Below are 23,165 nucleotides of genomic sequence, written 5' to 3'. Positions count from 1 at the left end.
GGAAGTCCCCTTTAGGGCTACTCCGTGGCTACCCTCCAGCTCTCCAAGGTCAGTTGTCACCCAAAGCCTCTGTCTGCTTGTTGGGGATTCGTAGCTTGTAGTGAGCAGTTCACATTCGCTAATAAAAGCCCCAATTGTAGCTCAGCTGAGCTATTTTCGCTTGCTGGGTGAGAGCTTCTCTCTGGCACCACGAGGCTTTGCAGCTTGGGCTGTGGGGGGAGGCGTCTCCTGACTTGGATCCACAGTTTTTACTTACAGATTTTATGCTGTGATCTCGGGCATTCCTCCCAATTCAGGTTGGTGTCTGTGCCGGTTTGAATGTATTATGTCCCCCAAAACACCATTATCTTTGATGTAATCTTGTGTGGGCAGACATTTCAGTGTTGATTAGATTGTAGTTGAGTGTTTCCGTGGAGATGCTCCCCACCTGACTGTGGGTGATGACTCTGATTGGATAATTTCCATGGAGGTGTTACCCCACCCATTCAGGGTAGGTCTAAATTAAATCACTGGAGCCATATAAAAGAGCTGACAAACAGAAGGAATGATACACCAAATGTGGAAAAATGTTAAAATTGGTAGATCTGAGTATCTGGGGGGGGATGGGGTATTTTGGAGTTCTCTGTATGGGGTTTTTATTATTTTCACAACTGTCCTATAAGTTGAAATTATTTCAAAATAAGCTTTTTTTAAAAAGCAAATTAACGTATTATGGTATAATTTCCTCCCTTTCAGATTAGCAGGGATAAGAAAGTTAGTACACAAACACTTAAGCCAATCAGTAAGTTCAGCAAATATCAAGGTTCTTCGATGAACATATTTAAAACTTGGTAGTAGCTATACATACCTACCCTTCCAACATTGCTGGTTTATTACTATGAAATCAACAGTTAGACCAAATTCTTTCAAATGTACCTGCATTTGTTAACAGAGAGCATGAAAAGTTATTCTGAGGTATATGTTACTCTATTCCTGATAATGTGACTGACTGGTTTTATAGATGAGTCCGGGTAACACGGTCCTGGTGATCTGGCAGGATCGGCAGATCTCTAGAGCTTGAATGATGCTTCAGTGGGATTAGACTCGGGGGCTAGAATTTCATCATGCAAGGGTGATAGAGCCTGTGCAACATGCCTAGTCAATTGCTTCCCTGGAACACCACTCAGCTCACTAATAAAAAGCAACCTCTTTTCATTACATTTTAAGTGTTAGGTTACCACCTCTGAAGGTGTTGATTCTTGATTAGGGCCTGTCAAATGCTGTTTAACTATCTCTAGATACTTCAACTATGAACCTACACTCCAAACTTAAGCACACAGAATTACCTTGAGCACACAACATAACAATTACGTATGTGCCGGTTTGGATGTATTTTCTCCCCCAAAACTCCATGTTCTTTGATGCAGTCTTGTGGAGGCAGACATAGTGTTGATTAGATTGGAATCCTTTGATTGTTTCCATGGAGATGTGACTCAACTAACTGTGAGTGAAATGTTTGATTGGATAATTTCCATGGAGGTGTTACCACACCCATTCAGGGTGGGTCTGAATTAGTCACTGGAGCCATATAAAAGAGCTGACAAACAGAAGGAGCTCAGAGCAGCTAAGAGTGATGTTTTGGAGAGCAACTGAGAGTGAAATTTTGAAGAGGAGCTGTAGCCTAGAGAGGAACATCCTGGGAGAAAGCCATTTTGAAACCAGAACTTGGAGCAGACGCCAGCCACATGCCTTCTCAGCTAACCAAGGTTTTCCGGACACCATTGGCCATCCTCCAGTGAAGGTACCCGATTGTTGATGTGTTACCTTGGACACTTTATGGCCTTAAGACTGCAACTTTGTAACCAAATAAACCCCCTTTATAAAAGCCGATCCATTTCTGCTATTTTGCATAATGGCAGCATTAGCAAACCAGAACGATGCCCTTTATCAAGTTTAGGAAGGTCCCTACTAGTTCCAGTTTCCTGACTGCTTTTATAATAAGATGATATTGGATTTTGTCAAATGCGTTTTCTCTATTGACATGATCATATGGTTTTTCTCCTTTATTCTATTTATGTTTTACATTAGTTGATTTTCAGAAATTAAAACAACCTTGCATTCCTGGGATAAATTCTACTTCATCGTGGTATAAAATACTTTTTTATGTTGTCCAATTTGGTTTGCTACTATTTAGTTAAGAATTTTTGTGTCCATATTCATAAGAAATATTGGCCTGTAGTTTTCTTGTGTAATGTTTTTGTCTGGTTTTGGTATCAGAGTAACACTGGCTTCACAGAATCATTTTGCAAGTGTTGCCTCCTATTCTGTTTTGTAAGTATTTGTGAAGAATTATTATTAACTCTTCTCTAATCATTTGTGAGAAATCCCCAGTTAAGCCCTCTGGGCCTGGACTTTTTTTGTGGGAAGTGTTAAAATTACAAACTCAGGGTGTATGGCTGAAAGAGGAAGGCTAGAGTTGTGGATGTCACCAGAAGGAAAGCTAGAGGATAAAAACTGGGACTGCATAACTTAGCAAAACCCAGAGTGGACAATGATGGTGGTGAATTGTATAAATATAGGAGAGTTCTAACATGAACTAGAACAAATGTATGTCACTATTACAAGGTGTTAATAATAGGGTGTTATATGGGAAAAATACAAATAATGTAAACAAAGGTCTGTAGTTAAAAGTAACATTGTAATATTCTTTTATGAATATTAACAGAGGCACTATACCAAAGCTAAATGCCAGTAATAAGGGTATATAAGGGGTATGGGATTTTTTTCTTCAGAAGAAATGAGAATATTCTCATACTGACTGTAGTGGTGAATGCATAACTATGTGATTATACCATGAGCCATTGATTGTACGCTTAGGATGGATTGTACAGTGTATGAATAAAACTGTTAAAAAATAAGCAACTAATAAAAGAATCCCCAAATGCAAAAAAAAAATTACTAACTCAATCTCTAATAATTATAGGTCTATTCAGATTTTCTATTTCTTCTTGAGTCAATTTGAGTCATATGTGTCCTGCTAGGATTTGTCAGTTTCATCTAAATCATCTAATTTTCAGACACACAGTTGTTCAGAGTATTCCCTTAAAATCCTTTATATTTCTGTAAGGTGGTAGTCATATCGCCTGTGTATCTCCGACTGTTACTGGTGAATTGTCATTTTTACTTTCAATTCTATCAGTTTGCTTCATGTATTTTGGAGCTCCATTGTTAAGTGCATATATGTTCATAATCGTTATATCTTCCTCCTGATTGACCCTCTTGTTGTTATAAAATGCCAGTTTTTATTCTTAGTAACATTTTTTAACTTTTTATTTTGAAATAGTTTCAATCTTATTGAGCAGTTTAAAAAATAATGCAAATCCCCTACAGAGAACACCAACATTTTGCCACATCTGCTGTATCATTCTATTTATCTATCCATCTACTGATCTATTATTTATCAATCCATTTTCTGAACACCTGAGTGTAGGTTGTATACATCATGATTCTTGAACACATAATACTGTCATGTGCAGTTTCTAAGAACAAGGATATTCACTTATGTATCCACCTTAAGTGCAGTTATCAAGTTCAAGAAATTTAATGTTTATATAAAGCTTATAGTCTATATTCCAATTTTTTCATATATCCCAACAAAGTCCTTTTAAGCCTTTTCTCCCCCCTTCTTAGATCCTACCCAGGATCACATATTGCATTTGTCATTGTCTCTTTATTGCACTTTCTTTTTTTTTCTTAATTGTGGAACATTTATACAACATAAACTTTCCCATCTCAACCACTCTCAAGCGTTCCAGTCAGTGGGATTAATTACATTCACAATGTTCTGATACCCTCATCACTTTCCGTTACTAAAACTTTCCCATCTCCTTAAACAGAAACCCTACACCCATTATGCATTAACTCCCCATTTTCCTTGCCCCTCCCAAGGCAATTTGTACTTTATTTTCTGTGTCTGAGCTTGCATATTCTCCAGTATTTCCTTTCCAGTTACCATGGGGCTTAAATTTAAATCATAAGTCTGTAACAATCTCATTTGCTTTGATACCAACTTAACCTTACCAGTATACACAAACTTTGTTCCTATACCCCATTATCCCCCCACCTACATGGAGTTCTTGTCATAAATTACGTATTTATACATTATGAGTCCGAAACCACTGATTTCTCATTACGTCTTATGCATTTGCCTTCTGAACCCTGCAGGAAGTAAAAAGTGGAGTTACAAACTGAAAGTATAAACGTACTGGCATTTATATTTACACATGACATTACCTTTGCAGGAGATCATTATTCTTTTCAGGCAGCTTCCATCTATTATCCTTTCCTTTGCAACTACAGAACTCTCTTTAGTGTCTTGTGTGGGGCTGGCCTAGTGGTGATGAAGTCTCTCAGCTTTTGTTTATCTGGGAATGTTTTGCTCTCTCCTTTTTTTTTTTAATGGAGCGCTTCACGAATTTGCATACCATCCTTGCGCAGGGGCCACGCTAATCTTCTCTGCACTGTTCCAATTTCAGTATATGTGCTGCCGAAGCGAGCACTCTCTCCTTCATTTTTGAAAGGCAGTTTTGATAGATAAAGAATTCTTGGTTGGCAATTTTTTGCTTTCAACACTTGAAATATATTTTCACACTGCCTTCTTGCCTCCATGGTTTCTGATGAGAAATTGGCACTTAATCTTATTAAGTTTCCCTTGTATGTGATATGTTGCTTCTCCCTTGAAGCTTTCAGAATTCTCTCTTCTCTCGATTGATATTCTCTTTGTGTTCATCTGTCGTTTTCCTGATTTCATTTAATTCTTTGGCCATGTTTTCCTTTAGCTCTTTGAGCATATTTTGGCCCATTTTTTAAGAGTCTTGGGTATGTTCCAAGTCTGGTCCTCCTCGTTGATGGTTTCTAATGCTTTAATTTTCTCCTTTGCCTGGGCCATCACCTTGTGTTTCTGTGTTTCATAATCTTTTGTTGAAAGCTGGATATTTTGATATTTTAATGTGTTATTGCTAGAATTTAGACTCTGAGGCATCTGTTTCTTAAGGGTGTATCCAGCTAGTGCTGTGACAGAGCTCTTCTTGAATTCCATGAGCAAACAAAAAAAAGAAGGAAAAAAAGAAACCTTTCTCAGTCTTTGCAGATTGACCTGTGCAAGTGTTCTCTTTCATACCTTATCCATACAATGTGTATTAGTTAGGGTTCTCTAGGGAAACAGAATCAACAAGAGATACCTGTAAATATAAGATTTCATACAAGTGTCTCACACAACTGTGGGGATGCACATGTCCAAATTCTGTAAGGCAGGATGTACAAGTCCAAATTCCTCAGGGCAGGCAGTGAACTGGCAACTCTGATGAAGGTGTTCGATGAACTCATCAGGAAACACTTTGCTGGCTAGGCGAAGAAGAAGTGAAGGTTCTCTCTCTTTCTCCATTAAAAGTCTTAAACTGATTGGATTAAATCCATCTGATTGAATTCTCTCATTGAGGAAGACACGGCCTTCGTTGATATAATCAGTCACAGGTGCAGTCGACTGACTGATGATATAATAAACCAGCCACAAATGTCCTTGCGGTAACAGGTCAGTGCTTGCGTGACCAGACATCTGGACACCATCACCTGGCCAAGTTGACACATGAACCTAACCATCACACAATGAATTTAGGGAATACCACCAGCCAAACCACTGGTAGTCTCTCTGATCCCTTCCACACGTGTCGTGTCTTAGACATGTGCGTGTGGCCCTAGGAATTCCTCCATTTATACAGAATACAAATGGCCCCTCTTCCCTACAAAATAGTTTCCTCATGGTCCCAGGCACTTCACTGTATGTCCCACAGCCAGCAATCCTTTGCCCTAGGCAGCCACTATTTGACAGCTTTCCCATAGTACTCTGGAGAAGAGCTCTGTGAGCTGCCTTCCACATGCAGGGCAAGTTCTGGAATGGTAAGTGTAAGCCTTCTATGAGTGTCCTGGTTAAGTCCATCAGGTTGCCACCAGAGACACTGGGCCAGACATACATGCTTCCAGTATGTGCATGAGGATCACTCTGCCCCCTCTAGAACCAGGACCAGAAAACCACAGCAATAGTTTTTATTTAATGCCTATTTTGTCTGAGATTAGTAGAGCAACTTCAGCTTTCTTATGGTTGCTGGGTAAATCATCTATCTTTTTCAACCCTTTTACTTTCAACTAATTTGTATCTTTGATTAGAAAATGTGTCTCCCAAAGACACTGTTTAGTTGGATCTTGTATTTTTATCCAGCCTAATAATCTGTGCCTTTTGATTAGATTGTTTAATCCTTTCACATTTAATGTTGTTATCAATATGGTGGATTTGCCTACCATTTTGCTTTTTGTTTTCTATATGGCATTTTTTATTTCTTCCTCCTGTATTGCTTTATTTTGCATTAAGTGAATATTTTCTAATGTAAAATTTTAATTCCTTGAATGAGTTTCACTTTTATAGTTATTGTCTTAGTGGTTACTCTAGATCTTAAATATACATCTTAATTCATCAGAATCTACCTCAGATTTACACTAACTTAATTCCAGGGACATAGAGAAACACTGCTCCTATATAGCTATTTCCATCTTCTCTTTTTTAATGCATTATTGTTATACATATTACTTTTATATATGTTACAAATCAAATAACACATTGTTATAATTATTGTTTTATATAATTTTATGCCTTTTAAAGAAGCCAGAGGAAAAAGGAGAGCAATTATCTGCTTATAGCTTATGCCACACCATCTTTTGCCATTTTCCTTACTTTAATACAGCTTTGTTCCTACCTGCCTCTTTTGTGCTATTGTCAAATATATTACATTCCTATATGTTATAGGATCAACAATTATAAACATATTGCTTTTTACAATTACTTTTTAAATCAGTTAACATGAGAAGAAATATGCAATTACACTGTTACCAGAAGTATGTTTTTATCATGTAGATTTGAATTTCTGTCTGAAGTCACCTGTTCTCAGCCTGTAGAATTTCTTTTAGTATTTCTTCTAAGGCAGATCTGCTAGCAATAAATCCTCTCAGTTTTTATCTGTGAAGTTTTTGTTTCATTTCATTTATGAAAGATAACCTTGCTGGATATAAGATTCTTGGTTGACAGTTCTCTTCTTTCGCCCTTTGAATGTGTTGTCACACTGCCTTCTGGCCTCATTTGTGCTTAGTCAGTTGTTAATCTTATTGGGGTTGCTTTGTACATGATGCATCATTTTTCATGTGTTGCTTTCAAGATTTTCTCTGTCTTTTTCTTTTCATCATTTTTATTGTGCTGTTTCTGAGTGTGGATCTCTTTGTGTTTATGCTACAAGGAGTTCAATGAGCCTCTTGGATGTGTAGATTAATATTTTTCATCAAACTGTTTTATTCTACTAATTACTTTACTTTGGGTAACCCCATTACACACATGTTGGTGCTCTATATGGTGTCCCTCATTTCTCTGAGGCTCTGGTCATTTTTCTTTATTATTTTTTATATCTGTTCTTCAGATCGTGTAACCTTTATTGAATTATCTTCAAGTATGCTGCTGCTTCCTTTCACCAGTTGAAATCTACTGTTGGGCTTCTCCAGTGAATTTTTCATTTCAGTGATTGTACTTTTCAGTTCCAGAATTTCCTTTTGATTCTTTTGAAATAATTTCTATCTCTTTATTGATATTCTCTTTTTAATGAGACATTGTCATCATACCTTCCTTTAGTTCTCTAACCATGTTTTTTTAAGATCTTTTTCTGCCAAGACCAACATCTGAGCCCTTCAAAGACAGTTTCTGTTAGTTTTTTTTTCTATTTATTGCTCACAGTTTCCTATTTCATTGCATGACTCATAATTTTTTGTTGAAAACTGCACATTTTAGATAATATATTATAGGAACTCTGCACTGATTCCCCCTCTCCAGAAACTTTTTATTCTTGTTTTCTTGTTTATTTGTTTAGTGTCTTGGCTGGACTATTTCAGCAAAATCTATTTTCCCTCAGTAAGCAGCCTCTGATGTCATTCTTCAGGGGTACAGCCTTAGGCATACACACTATCACCCTGGGATGACTAGTTTTAGCAACAAATTAGTAGGTGTTCCAGTTTGCTAATGCTGCCATTGTGCAAAATACCAGAAATGGATTGGCTTTTATAAAGGGGGTTTATTTGGTTACAAAGTTACAGTCTGAAGGCCATAAAGTGTCCAAGGTAAGGTATGAGCAACAGGGTACCTTCACTGGAGAAAGGCCATTGGCATCCAGAAAACCTCTGTTAGCTGGGAAGGCACATGGCTGGCATCTGCTTGCTCCCAGGTTGCATTTCAAAATGGCGTTCTCCAAAATATCAGCTTTCAACGGCCATCTTCAAAATGTCTCTCAGCTTTAGCAAGCAGTGAACTCCTTCTATCTGAGCTTTTTATATGTCTCCAGTGATTTAATTCAGACCCACCCTGAATGAGTGGGGTAACACCTCCATGGAAATTATCAAATCAAGGTCTTGTCCACAGCTGATTGAGTCACATCTCCATGGAAACAGTCAATAGGTTCCAACCTAATCAACACTAATGCATCTGCCCTCACAAAATTGCATCAAAGATAATGGCATTTTGGGGGGACATAATACATCCAAACTGGCACAGGTATCTACAAAAAAACCCACAGCTGTCATCAAACTTAATGGTATACATCTGGATGCTTTCCCCTTAAGATCAGAGCACAACAAGGATTTCAACTCTTTCCACTTTTATTCAATAGTATACTAGATGCTCTAGATAGAGTAATTAGTCAAGAAAAAAAATAAAGGAAGAAGTAAAAATATCTCAGTTTTCAGAAGACATGATCTTATTTGGAAAATCCTTAGAAATCACTAAAAATCTAGAACTTTAACAAGTGAATTCAGCAAGAGAGCAGGGTACGGACTCTATATACAAAAATCAGTTGTATTTCTGTACACTAATGATGACCAATCTGCAAATAAAATTTAAAGATCATTTCCTATTACAATAGTACCAGAAAGAATAAAATACTGAGGAATATAACAAAAAAAGTGTAAGACTTTGAAGACTACACATATTGTTGAATGAAATTAAGACATAAATAAAAAGAGCTGTCCCATGCTCATGGATCAAAAGACCATATTGTTAAGATGGTGACATTCTTAAATTAATCTACAGATTGAATACAATCCCTATCAAATTCCCAGCCGGCTTCTTTGCAGAAACTGACAAGCTGATCTGAAAATTGATAGAGAAATTCAGGGGACCTAGAAGAGCAAAAGTAATCCTGAAAAAAATTAAGTTGGTGGATTCACACTTTCCGATTTCAAAACTTACTACAAAGGGATAATCAAGATAGTGTGGTACTAGCATAAGGATAGACATATAGATTAATGAGATAGAATTGAGATTCAATAAATAAACCATCACATTTATGGTTTTCTCAGTTTGCCAGGCTGCTATGACAAATACCATACAACGGATTGTCTTAAACAATGGGAACTTTGGGCTAATGGTTTTGAGCCCAGGAGAAATCCAAAATTGAGGTGTCAGTAAGGTGATGCCCTCTCCCAAAGTCTCTAACGTTCTGATGCTGGCTGCTGGCAATCCTCAGGTTCCTTGGTTTGTAGCCCTGCCTTGTGTCACATGGCAATGTCCTCTGCTTTTTCTTCTTGGTTCCACCTGACTTCCTGCTTCCATCTCCTCCCTGTGTCTTTCTTTACCCATGTCTGAATTTCTTCTGCTTGTAACGGACTCTGGTAATACAGTTTATTGCCCACTCTCATTCATTTGGGCTATACCTTAACTAAAATAACATCATCAAGATACCTTATTTAAAATGTGTTCACACCACTAGGACTGTAGATTAAAATTAAGAACATGTCTAATTCAGTCTTCCACAACAGTCAATTGATTTTCAGCAAGCTACCAAAACAATTCAGTGTAGGAAGAATAATCTTTTCAACAAATTGTACCAGGCCAATCCCTGGATATCCTGATGTAAAAAAATAAAGTTAGATTCCTCCCTTACACCATATGCAAAAATTAACACAAAATGAAAATAGACCTAAGTGTAAAGAGGGAAAACTATAAAACTCTTAGAGGAAAATATAAGAGTAAATCTTCATGACTCCAGGTTAGGCTAAGACTTCTTTAATATGACACCAACAGCACAAGCAGCCAAAGAAAAACTAGATCAATTGGACTTCATCAAACTGAAAAACTTTTTTGTGTTTCAAAGGACACCATCAAGAAAGTGAAAGGCAACTTCAGAATGGGAGAAAATATTCGCAAATCATGTAACTGTTAAGAGACTTGTATCTAAAATATATAAAGATGTTTTACAATCAATAGTGAACAAATAACTCATTTAAAATATGGGTAAAATATGTCCAAAGAAGACATTCAAATGACCATTAAGCACATGAAAAGATACCCAGCATCATCAATCCTTAAGGAAATGCAGATACACAATGAGATACAATTTCACAACCATTAGGAAGACTAGAATGAAAGGACAGGTGTAACAAGTGTTGGTGAGGAAGTGGAGAAATGGAACTTTTCTGCATTACTGGTGGAAATATGAAATGGTGCAGCTTTGGAAAATGGTTCCTCAAAATTTAAGCATAGACTTACCATATGATCCAGCAATTCTATTCCTAGGTATATACTCAAGAGAAATAAAAGTATACTCTCGTGCAAAAACTTGTACATGAATGTTCATAGCAGTATCATTTATGATAGCCAAAATGTGGAAATAATCCAAATGTCCATCAGTTGATGATTGGATAAATAAAATGTGATACATCCATACAATGGAAATTTTTTTGGCAGTGATTAGTATGATACATGCCACAACATAGATGAATTTTGAAAACATTATTCCAAATGATAGAAACAAGACACAAAAGGCCAAATGTCAAGCAAGGCAAATATATAGAGACAAAATCGATTAGTGTTTGCCAAGAGCTGAAGCTTGTGGAATGTGGAGGAAAATGGGCAGTGGCGGCTAACAGATGTGGGGGTTTCCTTTTGGGGTGATGAAAATGTTCTAAAAGTATTTTGCTGATAGTTGCACAATCGTGTATACACTAAAAATCATTTAATTGTATACTTTAAATGGATGAATTGTATGTGAATTATACCTCAATACAGTTGTTTAAAAAATGAGGGAGAGTCTTAGACAGGTGTGTGCAAGTCAACCTCAGTGGAGCAGACCACTGAACCAGCCCCGTTTCTTAAGCCCTACATATTTTAGAACACTTTGTATAGCACTGCCACCCTGTGCCTAAACCAGTCCTACCGCATTTCATGTGTACTCACCTTTCACCCTCTGTTGTATTAGCAGTGCCTTGGATCTACAAAAGGGAAAGGATCCACAGGTCCTATGGGTTTGTTCTTGCCTCAAGAAGCCAGGTCCCTCTCTTGTAGTTAACAGAGTTATTTAAAATCATTCAGTAAATAATTATTTAATATCTACTGTTCAATGCTATTTAAAACCCTTCAGAATCCTATATGAGGTACTTTTAGGAAAGGCTACAAATATAAATAAGATATGGTCTTTCCCTTCAAATTCAAGTACATGTTTGTCTTCAGTACTCAGTAAAAAAACAAGTCCATAAGCGTGTGAAAAATAAAAATTCTAGGAAAACACAGAATAAGGGATCAATGATAGTTTCACAGAGGAGATGAGATTTGAGCTCGGTCTTGAAAAAATGGTAAGATTTCAAGATATGGAGAGGAGAGGAAAGCCATTTCAACAGAGGGAATATCAGTTTCACATCTTTTGCCTTCTCTCAATCTCTGCTCACTTAGGCACACAAAGGTGACAAGGTTCTGAAGCTGATGTCCAATATCACTGTCTTCTCTTTATTCCTCACTATTCAAGAGGTTAAGGTCACTACTGCTACTAGAAAGACCCTTGTCCTGCTGCTGCCCTGTGCAATGGTTGCTATTTTAACAGCTATGGATCAGGTGGAGTTTGCAATCTGATGATACTGATCATATAGAGTCCTTTTTTGTTCTAAAGTTCCACAACTATTTGATTTAAAATATCTATCTATAGGTCAAAGATTAAATGTAAAAAAATGAAACCATAAAATTACCATGAATATTCATGGGATAAAACCTTTTAATAATAGTTTCTGTAAGAAAAATATACTAGGAAAAGTCAAAATTCAAACAAACTAGGACAAATACTTGCAACAGATGATGGACAAAAGGCTAATTTCCTTTATAGTCATTAAAATACCAATAGCAAAAATACCAGCAATTCAGTAGAAATTGAATTGAAAAGAATTGCAAATTAAACTGCAGGATTTTGTTTCTCATCTATCACAGTGGTAAAGATCAAAACCTTTTATTATAGCCTGTGCTGGTAGGGAAGCAGGCAGTCAGTGTTGGTTGGGTATAAAATGTGGAACCTCTTTGCAGAGTAACTTGGTGATAATTATCAAGATTTAGTATACACACAGTGAAGTATTTAGGGGGAAGTGTACTGATATCTGCAACTTACATTGAAATATATCAAAAAATAAGTTGGATTGTTAGACGGATAGAGAGATGGATAGATATGTGACAAAGTATAGTAATATGTTAATGGTAGAATCCAATGATGGGTATACAGGTATTCAATATAAAATTCTTTCCTCTTTCTGTTTATTTGAAAATATTCATAATAAAATATTAGAAAAATCAATATGCCCAAATCTTTTGACTTGGCAATTGTACTTCTCAGAATTTACCCTAATGATATACTGGCACATGTGCATCCAGATATTCAGTGCAGCATTGATTTTGGTGAGGAAAGATTAGATACAGCATAATTTGTCTTGCAGTAGGAAACTGGTTACACAAACATCCATTCAGCAGAATGCTGTGTGGCTGTTTAAAGAAAATGAGAGAAATATATTTGAAATTATCTCCAAGTTATATGCAAAAATTCAAGTTGCAGAATCATATACTACCCTTGGTGTAAGGAAAAGGGATGACTATGTACATTTCCAAATGCATAATATATCTCTGAAAAGATACAGAGGAAACTGGTCGGGTTGATTTCCTTTGGAGCGGGGAATCAGCACGGCGTGAATCAGGGCGGGAAGAAGACGTTCACTGTATACCCTTTGGTACAGTTTGAATTTTTTCATGAGAGAATTGTTATTGTGGGCTGACTTATAAAGGGTGTTTTTGTCCTAAGAATTGTTTCTGGATTGGAATGAGAATTATCCAGCAGATTTAAGGTGGAGTTCATTTGAAAACTGACGTTAAAAAATATTTGACAACTACTTTATTCATGTTTCTAAAAATTGCAGAGGACTTTCACCAAACCCATTTTTTAGTGAACTGGAAATTCTTTACTTTGTCTGTCTGTAACAACCACATAGCTGGCAAGGGTACTCATTTCCATTAAACAAACACACTGGTATTGTGACAGATATGGTTATGGAAAATTTTGTTTCAAAAAAGTCGTCTCAGCCAGGAAAATATGAGAAACTTAAAATTTTAGGTTCTGTAGCTAACTCGATCTTCACCTCTTCTTCCTGCTTGATTATAGGTGGGAAAAGAAAAACAAGCATACTTATTTTTCAATTCTGAAATGATTTATCAGTTTAGAATCAAGTGGCCAAACAAAGGCTTTAGATAATATGTACATAATAATACTGTTGCAAAAAGATGTTTTAAAGGATAGTTGTTTGGTATAGCTTACACCTGTAAAAAGTTTCTGTGCTCTGGATTTAGTAATTTTATATAAAATTTTGAATTTATATCACAGTTTTCTACCTTGCTTAATATAATTTTGCTTTGCTTTTTAATATAACTTTTTAAATTACAAAAGGTAGTACTTTTTGTAATTTGTAGAATACTGTAAAATTACAAAGATGTAAAAAAAAAAAAAAGAAAAGAAAGCTACTTAGAATCCCACCAGAAGAGATAACTACTTTTGACATCTTTGAATTGGTCATATTGTAAATCTTAATGTGCAGTATGACTTCTTGGTTAGGAACTCAGTTTCTGAGGTGAAACAGAGTCCTGCCTCCACTATAATTAGTTATATGACTTTAGGCAAATATTTACCTCGGTAAGCCTCATGAAGAAAATAGGATTGTTGTGAAAAGAAATTGGTAATGAATTCATAGAACTATCTGTGTAAGCTATAACTAACTTTGTATAGGTTACATTTAGAATAGCTATCATTTTTAATAAAAATGTAGTTTTAACTTCTTAAAATTGTAATTTTTTATCTATTCTACTTCTTGCTTAGTATTTAGACTCTCTGCAACTGTTTTGAAAAATCTGTTTTTCTTTTAGCAGGTACCTAGGTTTGTACATTTGAGCACATTATAAATTAGTTACCTATAGAATCAGGACTCTGAGACTTTGTATTAAAACCTAGAAATAACAGTTAAAAAATTCCTCCATGTTAAAATATGTTGGTATCTCACTTATTTGGAGTCTAACCTAGGACTGATTTGTGGTCTTGTTTTTTTGGTTTAGGAATCAAAGGGCCTTCCATTGTTCCTAAGCAGAAATAAGATTATTTGGGAGTTGTTGGATCAGTTAGTTACTATGGCTGCATATAAAGTTTATATTGATAATTGAGCAGCTTTACATTCTTATTCCCTTTTCCCTCAGGACTCCATATCATCCACAGCCTAGATGAAGTCAATTTCATACAGAACCTTGTGTTTTATATTGAAGCTGCTTATAAAACTGCTGTAAGTACTAATTTTGGAATGAATTTTAAACATATGATGATTTTGTATTTAAAATATTGAGTAATCCATTCCTTCTCTTAATGCTGCCCTTCGTAGTGAACCAATCTAAAAGACTTGGGGCAGAAAATGTCTTCAGCCTCCTTCATTACTAAGAACTATCACGTTCTGTTCTCCTTCTCCTCAAGGGGTTACAGAAGCAAGAGGGTCAAGGTGCTCTGCTTTTATTACTTTCAAACTCTATGATACCTTATGATATGTATTTGGCAACCTATGGCTAAATTGTGGCCTTATTTTAATGGTTTAAGATCTTAAACAGGACCAAGATGACTAGGAAGAATTAAGGGTCAGTTAGCTACTTTAGAAATAAAATTTAGTCATGTGTTTGATATTATCTGTATGCATTTTTTCAAAGCTTGCTATACAAAAAGCTTAGTTTTTCTTATGACTACCTGGGGTGATTTGAAGCTGTGTGTACCCCAGAAAGACATGTTCTTAAATTTAATCTATTCCTGTGGGTGTAGACCCATTGTAAGTAGGACCTTTTGATGAGGCTATTTCATTTAAGGTGTGGCCCACCTCAGTCAGGATGGGTCTTAATTCTCTTACTGGAGTTCTTTATAAATGGAATGAAGAGCGAGAGCAAGAGAGAGAGAAAGAGAGAGAGAGAGCGTGCCACAGAAGCAAGAAGCTGAAAGCAACGAAACCTGGAAGAGAAGGGAGAGACCAACAGATGCCACCATGTGCCTTGCCATGTGGCAGAGGAGCCAACGATTGCCAGTAGCCAGTCTTTGGGAAGCAACCATCACCTTGATGATGCCTTGCTTGATGATGCCTTGATTTGGACATTTTCTCAGTCTCAAGGTGTAAGCTAATAAATTCCCATTTTTAAAAGCCAACCCATTTCATGGCATCCGCTTTCATCAGCCTAGGAAACTAAAATAGATTTTGGTACCAGGAAAGTGGGGTGCTACTATTGCAAATACCAAAAATGTGGAAACAACTTTGGAATTGGGTAGTGGGTAGATGCTGGAAGATTTGTGAGGTGCTTGATAGAAAAGGCCTAGATTGCTTTGAAGAGACTGTTGGTAGAAATATGGGTGTTAAATACTTCCGATGAGGCCTTAGACAGAAATGATGAATGTGTTATTGGAAACTGGAAGAAAAACAATCCTTGTTTTAAAGTGGCAGAGAATTTGGTGAAATTGAGTTCTCATGTTGGATGGAAGGTAGAATTTGAAAGCGATGAGCTTAGATATTTAGCTGAGGAGATTTCCAAGCTAAGTGTGAAAAGTGCAGCCTGGTTTCTCCTTGCAGCTTATAGTAAAATGTGAGAGGGAAGGGATAATCTGAGAACTGAACTCCTGGGTACAAAGAAACCAGAAATTGGTGGTTTGGAAAATTCTGAGCTTCCAGAAAGCAAGTCCCCAGAGAATAGTGCTCCATTTGAGGGTTTAAATAAACATGGATCCAGTCAGCAATTTCAGTGCAAGTCAGGACTGGAGGTGTGGTTATCAGGAAGAATCGCTGGAAAGTCCTACTGTTGTCTATTGGTTTGGACTTCTGTGTACTACATGCAAAACCATTAAGTTTTTTTGTGAGAACCATATGAATGGAACCACTGCCAGCCTGGACCAAAAGGGACAGATTGAAGGAAAAATCACTTCAAGGAATGAACCATGGAAGCTGAGGTTTGGACTGAAGACGTCTTCTTGGGCCAAGAGAGCAGGCCCACCCATGTGTGTGAAAAGCGAGTCTGCCCAGGAGAGCGTGGAGAGGGAGGGCCTTCCATCCTGTTGTTCAGGAAGAGTGTTAACACCTCAGTATTCTCAGTGATTTGGGTCATTCCCTAGGGATTTTGGAGAGTCTGGCCATCACCCTAGTGTTCTCAGAGGATGGAGCCTTCGCCCCACTGTTTGGGGGGAGCGTGACCACTGCACAAACACTTGGAAGGCTTGGGGCTGCTGCTCCTTCAGGACTGGAGGACAAAACAACAATCCTTAGATGACTCTCAGACCTTGAAATCTAAGGCAGTATGCCCTACAGGATTTTGGAATTGTTTGGAACCTGTGACCCTTGTTTTCCTTCCAAATTCTCCCTATGGGAATGAGAATGTTTATCCTATGCCTGTCCTTCCTTTGTATATTGGAAGCAGATAACTTGTTCTCTAGGTTTCACAGGTCCACAGAGGGGAATTGTGCCCCAGGATAGACAACGCCATAACCGATTTTGATGAGACTTTGTACTCAGTATAGTTGCTGAAATGATTTCAGGCTTTTGGGATATAGTGATGGAATGAATGTATTTTGCATATGGAAAGAACATATCTTTTGGGGGCCCAGAGTGGGAAGTGTGGTTTGAAGCTGTATGTACCCCATGTTTTTAAATGTAATCCATTCCTGAGGGTATGGACCCATTGTAGGTAGGGCCTTTGAAGCTGTATGTACCCCATGTTTTTAAATGTAATCCATTCCTGAGGGTATGGACCCATTGTAGGTAGGGCCTTTGAAGCTGTATGTACCCCATGTTTTTAAATGTAATCCATTCCTGAGGGTATGGACCCATTGAGGGTATGGACCCATTGAGGTGGGCCATGCCTTAACTTCAGTTAAGGCATGGCCCACCTCATTCAGGATGGATCTTAATCCTCTTACCGGAGTCCTTTATAAATGGAACGAATAGGGAGAGAGCGCACATGTGTACATGCGTGACACAGAAGCAAGAAGCTAAAAGTAATGAAACCCAGAAGGGAAGGGAGAGACCAGCAGATGCCTTATTATGTGGCAGAGGAGTTAAGGATAGCCAAGAGCCAGTCTTAGGGTAGCAAGCATCACCTTGATGATGCCTTGATTTGGACACTTTCTCAGCCTCAAGCTGTAAGCTAATAAATTCCCATTGTTAAAAGCTGACCCATTTCATTGTATCTACTTTCAGCAGCCTAGGACACTAGAACACTACCATATGAGGTAGATTTAGATTAAATTATAATATATTTGACATCTTTTTTTGTATAAAATGTATGTTAGACAATATACAGAAATGTGTATTTTTCTCCTTCGGTCTAACATGGACAGTTTTTTGTTGCTGTTCGTAGAAAATCCATTCATAATTTCCAAAACTGGAAACAATCCAAATGTCCATCAACATATAATTAGATAGACAAATGTGGTATATTCATGCAATAGAATACTACTCAGCAATAAAAAGGAATGAGCTATTGATACATTCAGCAACATGGATGAACCTCAAAGAAGCCAGACCAAAAACATATACATAGTTAAGATTCCACTAATATAATATCCTACAAATCTGTAGTGACATAAATCAGATCAGTGGTTGTCTCAGGGCAGGGGTGGAGGGAGGAATGAATTACAGTGTGTCATGAAGAAACTTCTGAGGATGATTATAAATGTTCATTATCTTGATTGTGGTATGGTTTCACAGATGTAAACGTAGGTCAAAATTCATAAAATTATACATTTTAAATATGTACTTTTGTACATCAGTTATATCTCAATGAAGATATAAAAATTATTTATAGAATAAATAAGTGCTGTAATTCACCCCAGGACAGTGCTGGAGACACAACTGCTGGGGTTGTCCTCTGTGACTCCTCTTTTGCTATGCTTCCATTTCTTACTAACCATCCTTCCCCCTTGAGACCAACACATTCTTTGTTAAAATTTTCCTTAAATAGTCAATTTTCTTTAACATTTTTATTGTGAAATATAACATGCTGAAAAGTGATAAATTTCAAAGTACTGTTAACAAGTAGTTATAGAGAAAATTTCAAAGTATAGTTTAATAAATAGTTACAGAGCAAACACCTGTCAAGGGTACAACATTGTTGCCACCCTAGAAGCCTCCTCTGTTTCTATTTCTGGTCACAACCTCCTTTTTCTCCACAAAGGTATGCATCCCTAAATCTGAATGATATACAGTAGTTTAGTTTTCTCTGTTTTTTAACATTATATAAATGAAATCAACTTTGGAAATTTTTTTTCTGTAAAGTATTATGTTTGTAAGATTCACTTTTTAATATATGTTTCTATTAATTTTTTTTTTATCATCATTTTATTGAGATATATTCACATACCACGCAGTCATACAAAACAAATTGTACTTTCGATTGTTTACAGTACCTTTACATAGTTGTACATTCATCACCTAAATCAATCCCTGACACCTTCATTAGCACACACACAAAAATAACAAGAATAATAATTAGAGTGAAAAAGAGCAATTGAAGTAAAAAAGAACACTGGGTACCTTTGTCTGTTTGTTTGCTTCCCCTACTTTTCTACACATCCATCCATAAACTAGACAAAGTGGAGTTTGGTCCTTATGGCATTCCCAATCCCACTGTCACCCCTCATAAGCTACATTTTTATACAACTGTCTTCGAGATTCATGGGTTCTGGGTTGTAGTTTAATAGTTTCAGGTATCCACCACCAGCTACCCCAATTCTTTAGAACCTAAAAAAGGTTGTCTAAAGTGTGCATAAGAGTGCCCACCAGAGTGATCTCTCGGCTCGTTTTGGAATCTCTCTGCCACTGAAGCTTATTTCATTTCCTTTCACATCCCCCTTTTGGTCAAGAAGATGTTCTCCATCCCACGATGCCGGGTCTACATTCCTCCCCGGGAGTCATATTCCACGTTGCCAGGGAGATTCACTTCCCTGGGTGTCTGATCCCACGTAGGGGGGAGGGCAGTGATTTCACCTTTCAAGTTGGCTTAGCCAGAGAGAGAGGGCCACATCTGAGCAACAAAGAGGCATTCAGGAGGAGACTCTTAGGCACAAATACAGGGAGGCCTAGCCTCTCCTTTGCAGCAACCGTCTTCCCAAGGGTAAAACTTATGGTACAGGGCTCAACCCATCAAACCACCAGTCCCCTATGTCTGTGGTCATGTTAGCAACCATGGAGGTGGGGTAGGCGAATACCCCTGCATTCTCCACAGGCTCCTCAAGGGGGCACTACATCTTTTTTTTTTTTTTTCCTTGTTTGTCTTTTTTCTTTTTTTTTTTTTTTTTAACTTTCCCTTCTTTTTTAAATCAACTGTATGAAAAAAAAAGTTAAAAAGAAAACAAACATACAATAAAAGAACATTTCAAAGAGACCATAACAAGGGAGTAAGAAAAAGACAACTAACCTAAGATAACTGCTTAACTTCCAACATGTTCCTACTTTACCCCAAGAAAGTTACATAATATAGCAACATTTCAGTGAACTTGTTCCTACTACATCCATCAGAAATTAACAGACCATAGTCATTTCTGGGCATCCCCAGAACGTTAAATAGCTTATCTGTTCTTCTTGGATTATTGTTCCCCCTTCCTTAATTGCTCTCTACTGCTAGTTCCCCTACATTCTACATTATAAACCATTTGTTTTACATTTTTCAAAGTTCACATTAGTGGTAGCATATAATATTTCTCTTTTTGTGCCTGGCTTATTTCGCTCAGCATTATGTCTTCAAGGTTCATCCATGTTGTCATATGTTTCACCAGATCGTTCCTTCTTACTGCCGCGTAGTATTCCATCGTGTGTATATACCACATTTTATTTATCCACTCATCTGTTGAATGACATTTGGGTTGTTTCCATCTCTTGGCAATTGTGAATAATGCTGCTATGAACATTGGCGTGCAGATATCTGTTCGTGTCACTGCTTTCCGATCTTCCGGGTATATACCGAGAAGTGCAATCGCTGGATCGAATGGTAGCTCTATATCTAGTTTTCTAAGGAACTGCCAGACTGACTTCCAGAGTGGCTGAACCATTATACAGTCCCACCAACAATGAATAAGAGTTCCAATTTCTCCACATCCCCTCCAGCATTTGTAGTTTCCTGTTTGTTTAATGGCAGCCATTCTAACCGGTGTTAGATGGTATCTCATTGTGGTCTTAATTTGCATCTCTCTAATAGCTAGTGAAGCTGAACATTTTTTCATGTGTTTTCTTGGCCATTTGTATTTCCACTTCAGAGAACTGTCTTTTCATATCTTTTGCCCATTTTATAATTGGGCTGTCTGTACTATTGTCATTGAGTTGTAGGATTTCTTTGTATATGCTAGATATCAGTCTTTTGTCAGATACATGGTTTCCAAAAATTTTTTCCCATTGAGTTGGCTGCCTCTTTACCTTTTTGAGAAATTCCTTTGAGGTGCAGAAACTTCTAAGCTTGAGGAGTTCCCATTTATCTATTTTCTCTTTTGTTGCTTGTGCTTTGGGTGTAAAGTCTAGGAAGTGGCCTCCTAATACAAGGTCTTGAAGATGTTTTCCTACATTATCTTCTAGGAGTTTTATGGTACTTTCTTTTATATTGAGATCTTTGGTCCATTTTGAGTTAATTTTTGTGTAGGGGGTGAGGTAGGGGTCCTCTTTCATTCTTTTGGATATGGATATCCAACTCTCCCAGCCCCATTTGTTGAAAAGACCATTATGGCTCAGTTCGGTGACTTTGGGGGCCTTATCAAAGATCAGTCGGCCATAGATCTGAGGGTCTATCTCTGAATTCTCAATTCGATTCCATTGATCTATATGTCTATCTTTGTGCCAGTACCATGCTGTTTTGGCAACTGTGGCTTTATAATAAGCTTCAAAGTCAGGGAGTGTAAGTCCTCCCACTTCGTTTTTCTTTTTTAGAGTGTCTTTAGCAATTCGAGGCATCTTCCCTTTCCAAATAAATTTGATAACTAGCTTTTCCAAGTCTGCAAAGTAGGTTGTTGGAATTTTGATTGGGATTGCATTGAATCTGTAGATGAGTTTGGGTAGAATTGACATCTTAATGACATTTAGCCTTCCTATCCATGAACATGGAATATTTTTCCATCTTTTAAGGTCCCCTTCTATTTCTTTTAGTAGAGTTATGTAGTTTTCTTTGTATAGGTCTTTTACATCTTTGGTTAAGTTTATTCCTAGGTACTTGATTTTTTTAGTTGCTATTGAAAATGGTATCTTTTTCTTGAGTGTCTCTTCAGTTTGTTCATTTCTAGCATATAGAAACATTACTGACTTATGTGCATTAACCTTGTATCCCGCTACTTTGCTAAATTTGTTTATTAGCTCTAGTAGCTGTATCGTCGATTTCTCAGGGTTTTCTAGATATAAGATCATATCATCTGCAAACAATGACAGTTTTACTTCTTCTTTTCCAATTTGGATGCCTTTTATTTCTTTGTCTTGCCGGATTGCCCTGGCTAGCACTTCCAGCACAATGTTGAATAACAGTGGTGACAGCGGGCATCCTTGTCTTGTTCCTGATCTTAGAGGGAAGGCTTTCAGTCTCTCACCATTGAGTACTATGCTGGCTGTGGGTTTTTCATATATGCTCTTTATCATGTTGAGGAAGTTTCCTTCAATTCCTACCTTTTGAAGTGTTTTTATCAAAAAGGGATGTTGGATTTTGTCAAATGCTTTTTCAGCATCTATTGAGATGATCAATTGATTTTTCCCTTTTGACTTGTTAATGTGTTGTAATACATTGATTTTCTTATGTTGAACCATCCTTGCATGCCTGGAATAAACCCCACTTGGTCATGGTGTATGATTTTTCTAATGTGTCTTTGGATTCGATTTGCAAGTATTTTGTTGAGGATTTTTGCATCTATATTCATTAGGGAGATTGGCCGGTAGTTTTCCTTTTTTGTAGCATCTTTGCCTGGTTTTGGTATTAGATTGATGTTAGCTTCATAAAATGAGTTAGGTAGTGTTCCATTTTCTTCAATGTTTTGAAAGAGTTTGAGTAAGATTGGTGTCAGTTCTTTCTGGAAAGTTTGGTAGAATTCCCCTGTGAAGCCATCTGGCCCTGGGCATTTATTTGTGGGAAGATTTTTGATGACTGATTGGATCTCTTTGCTTGTGATGGGTTGGTTGAGGTCTTCTATTTCTTCTCTGGTCAGTCTAGGTTGTTCATATGTTTCCAGGAAATTGTCCATTTCCTCTACATTATCCAGTTTGTTGCCATACAGTTGTTCATAGTATCCTCTTATAATTTTTTTAATTTCTTCAGGATCTGCAGTTATGTCACCTTTTTCATTCATTATTTTGTTTATATGGGTCTTCTCTCTTTTTGATTTTGTCAGTCTAGCTAGGGGCTTGTCAATCTTGTTGATCTTCTCAAAGAACCAACTTTTGGTGATATTTATCCTCTCTATTGTTTTTTTGTTCTCTATGTCATTTATTTCTGCTTTAATCCTTGTTATTTCTTTTCTTGTACTTGGTTTAGGATTGGTTTGCTGTTCATTTTCTAGCTTCTTCAGTTGATCCATTAGTTCTTTGATTTTGGCTCTTTCTTCCTTTTTAATATATGCGTTTAGTGCTATAAATTTCCCCCTTAGCACTGCTTTTGCTGCATCCCATAGGTTTTGGTATGTTGTGTTCTCATTTTCATTCGTCTCTATATATTTAGCAATTTCTCTTGCTATTTCTTCTTTAACCCACTGATTGTTTAGGAGTGTGTTGTTTAACCTCCAGGT

General features: G+C 37.0%; 1 protein-coding gene and 1 non-coding gene across 2 annotated transcripts in view; one reads left to right on the top strand and one right to left on the bottom strand.

Moving 5' to 3' along the window:
- Nucleotides 1-23,165, top strand: part of PHKA1 (phosphorylase kinase regulatory subunit alpha 1) — a 277,140-nt gene that overhangs the window by 34,070 nt on the left and 219,905 nt on the right. Inside the window, 1 exon segment of the mRNA XM_037821427.1 lies at nucleotides 14,606-14,688. Within this exon segment, the coding sequence (XP_037677355.1) occupies nucleotides 14,606-14,688 (83 nt within the window).
- On the bottom strand, nucleotides 4,432-4,538 carry LOC119523866. The gene has a single exon (XR_005214675.1). It is a non-coding gene; the product is annotated as a U6 spliceosomal RNA (small nuclear RNA).

This window comes from Choloepus didactylus, chromosome X (genome assembly GCF_015220235.1).
Source record: "Choloepus didactylus isolate mChoDid1 chromosome X, mChoDid1.pri, whole genome shotgun sequence".
NCBI lineage: Eukaryota > Metazoa > Chordata > Mammalia > Pilosa > Megalonychidae > Choloepus > Choloepus didactylus.
The sequence above is the reverse complement of the archived record's forward strand: the minus strand, read 5'-3'. Positions and strand labels throughout refer to the sequence as shown.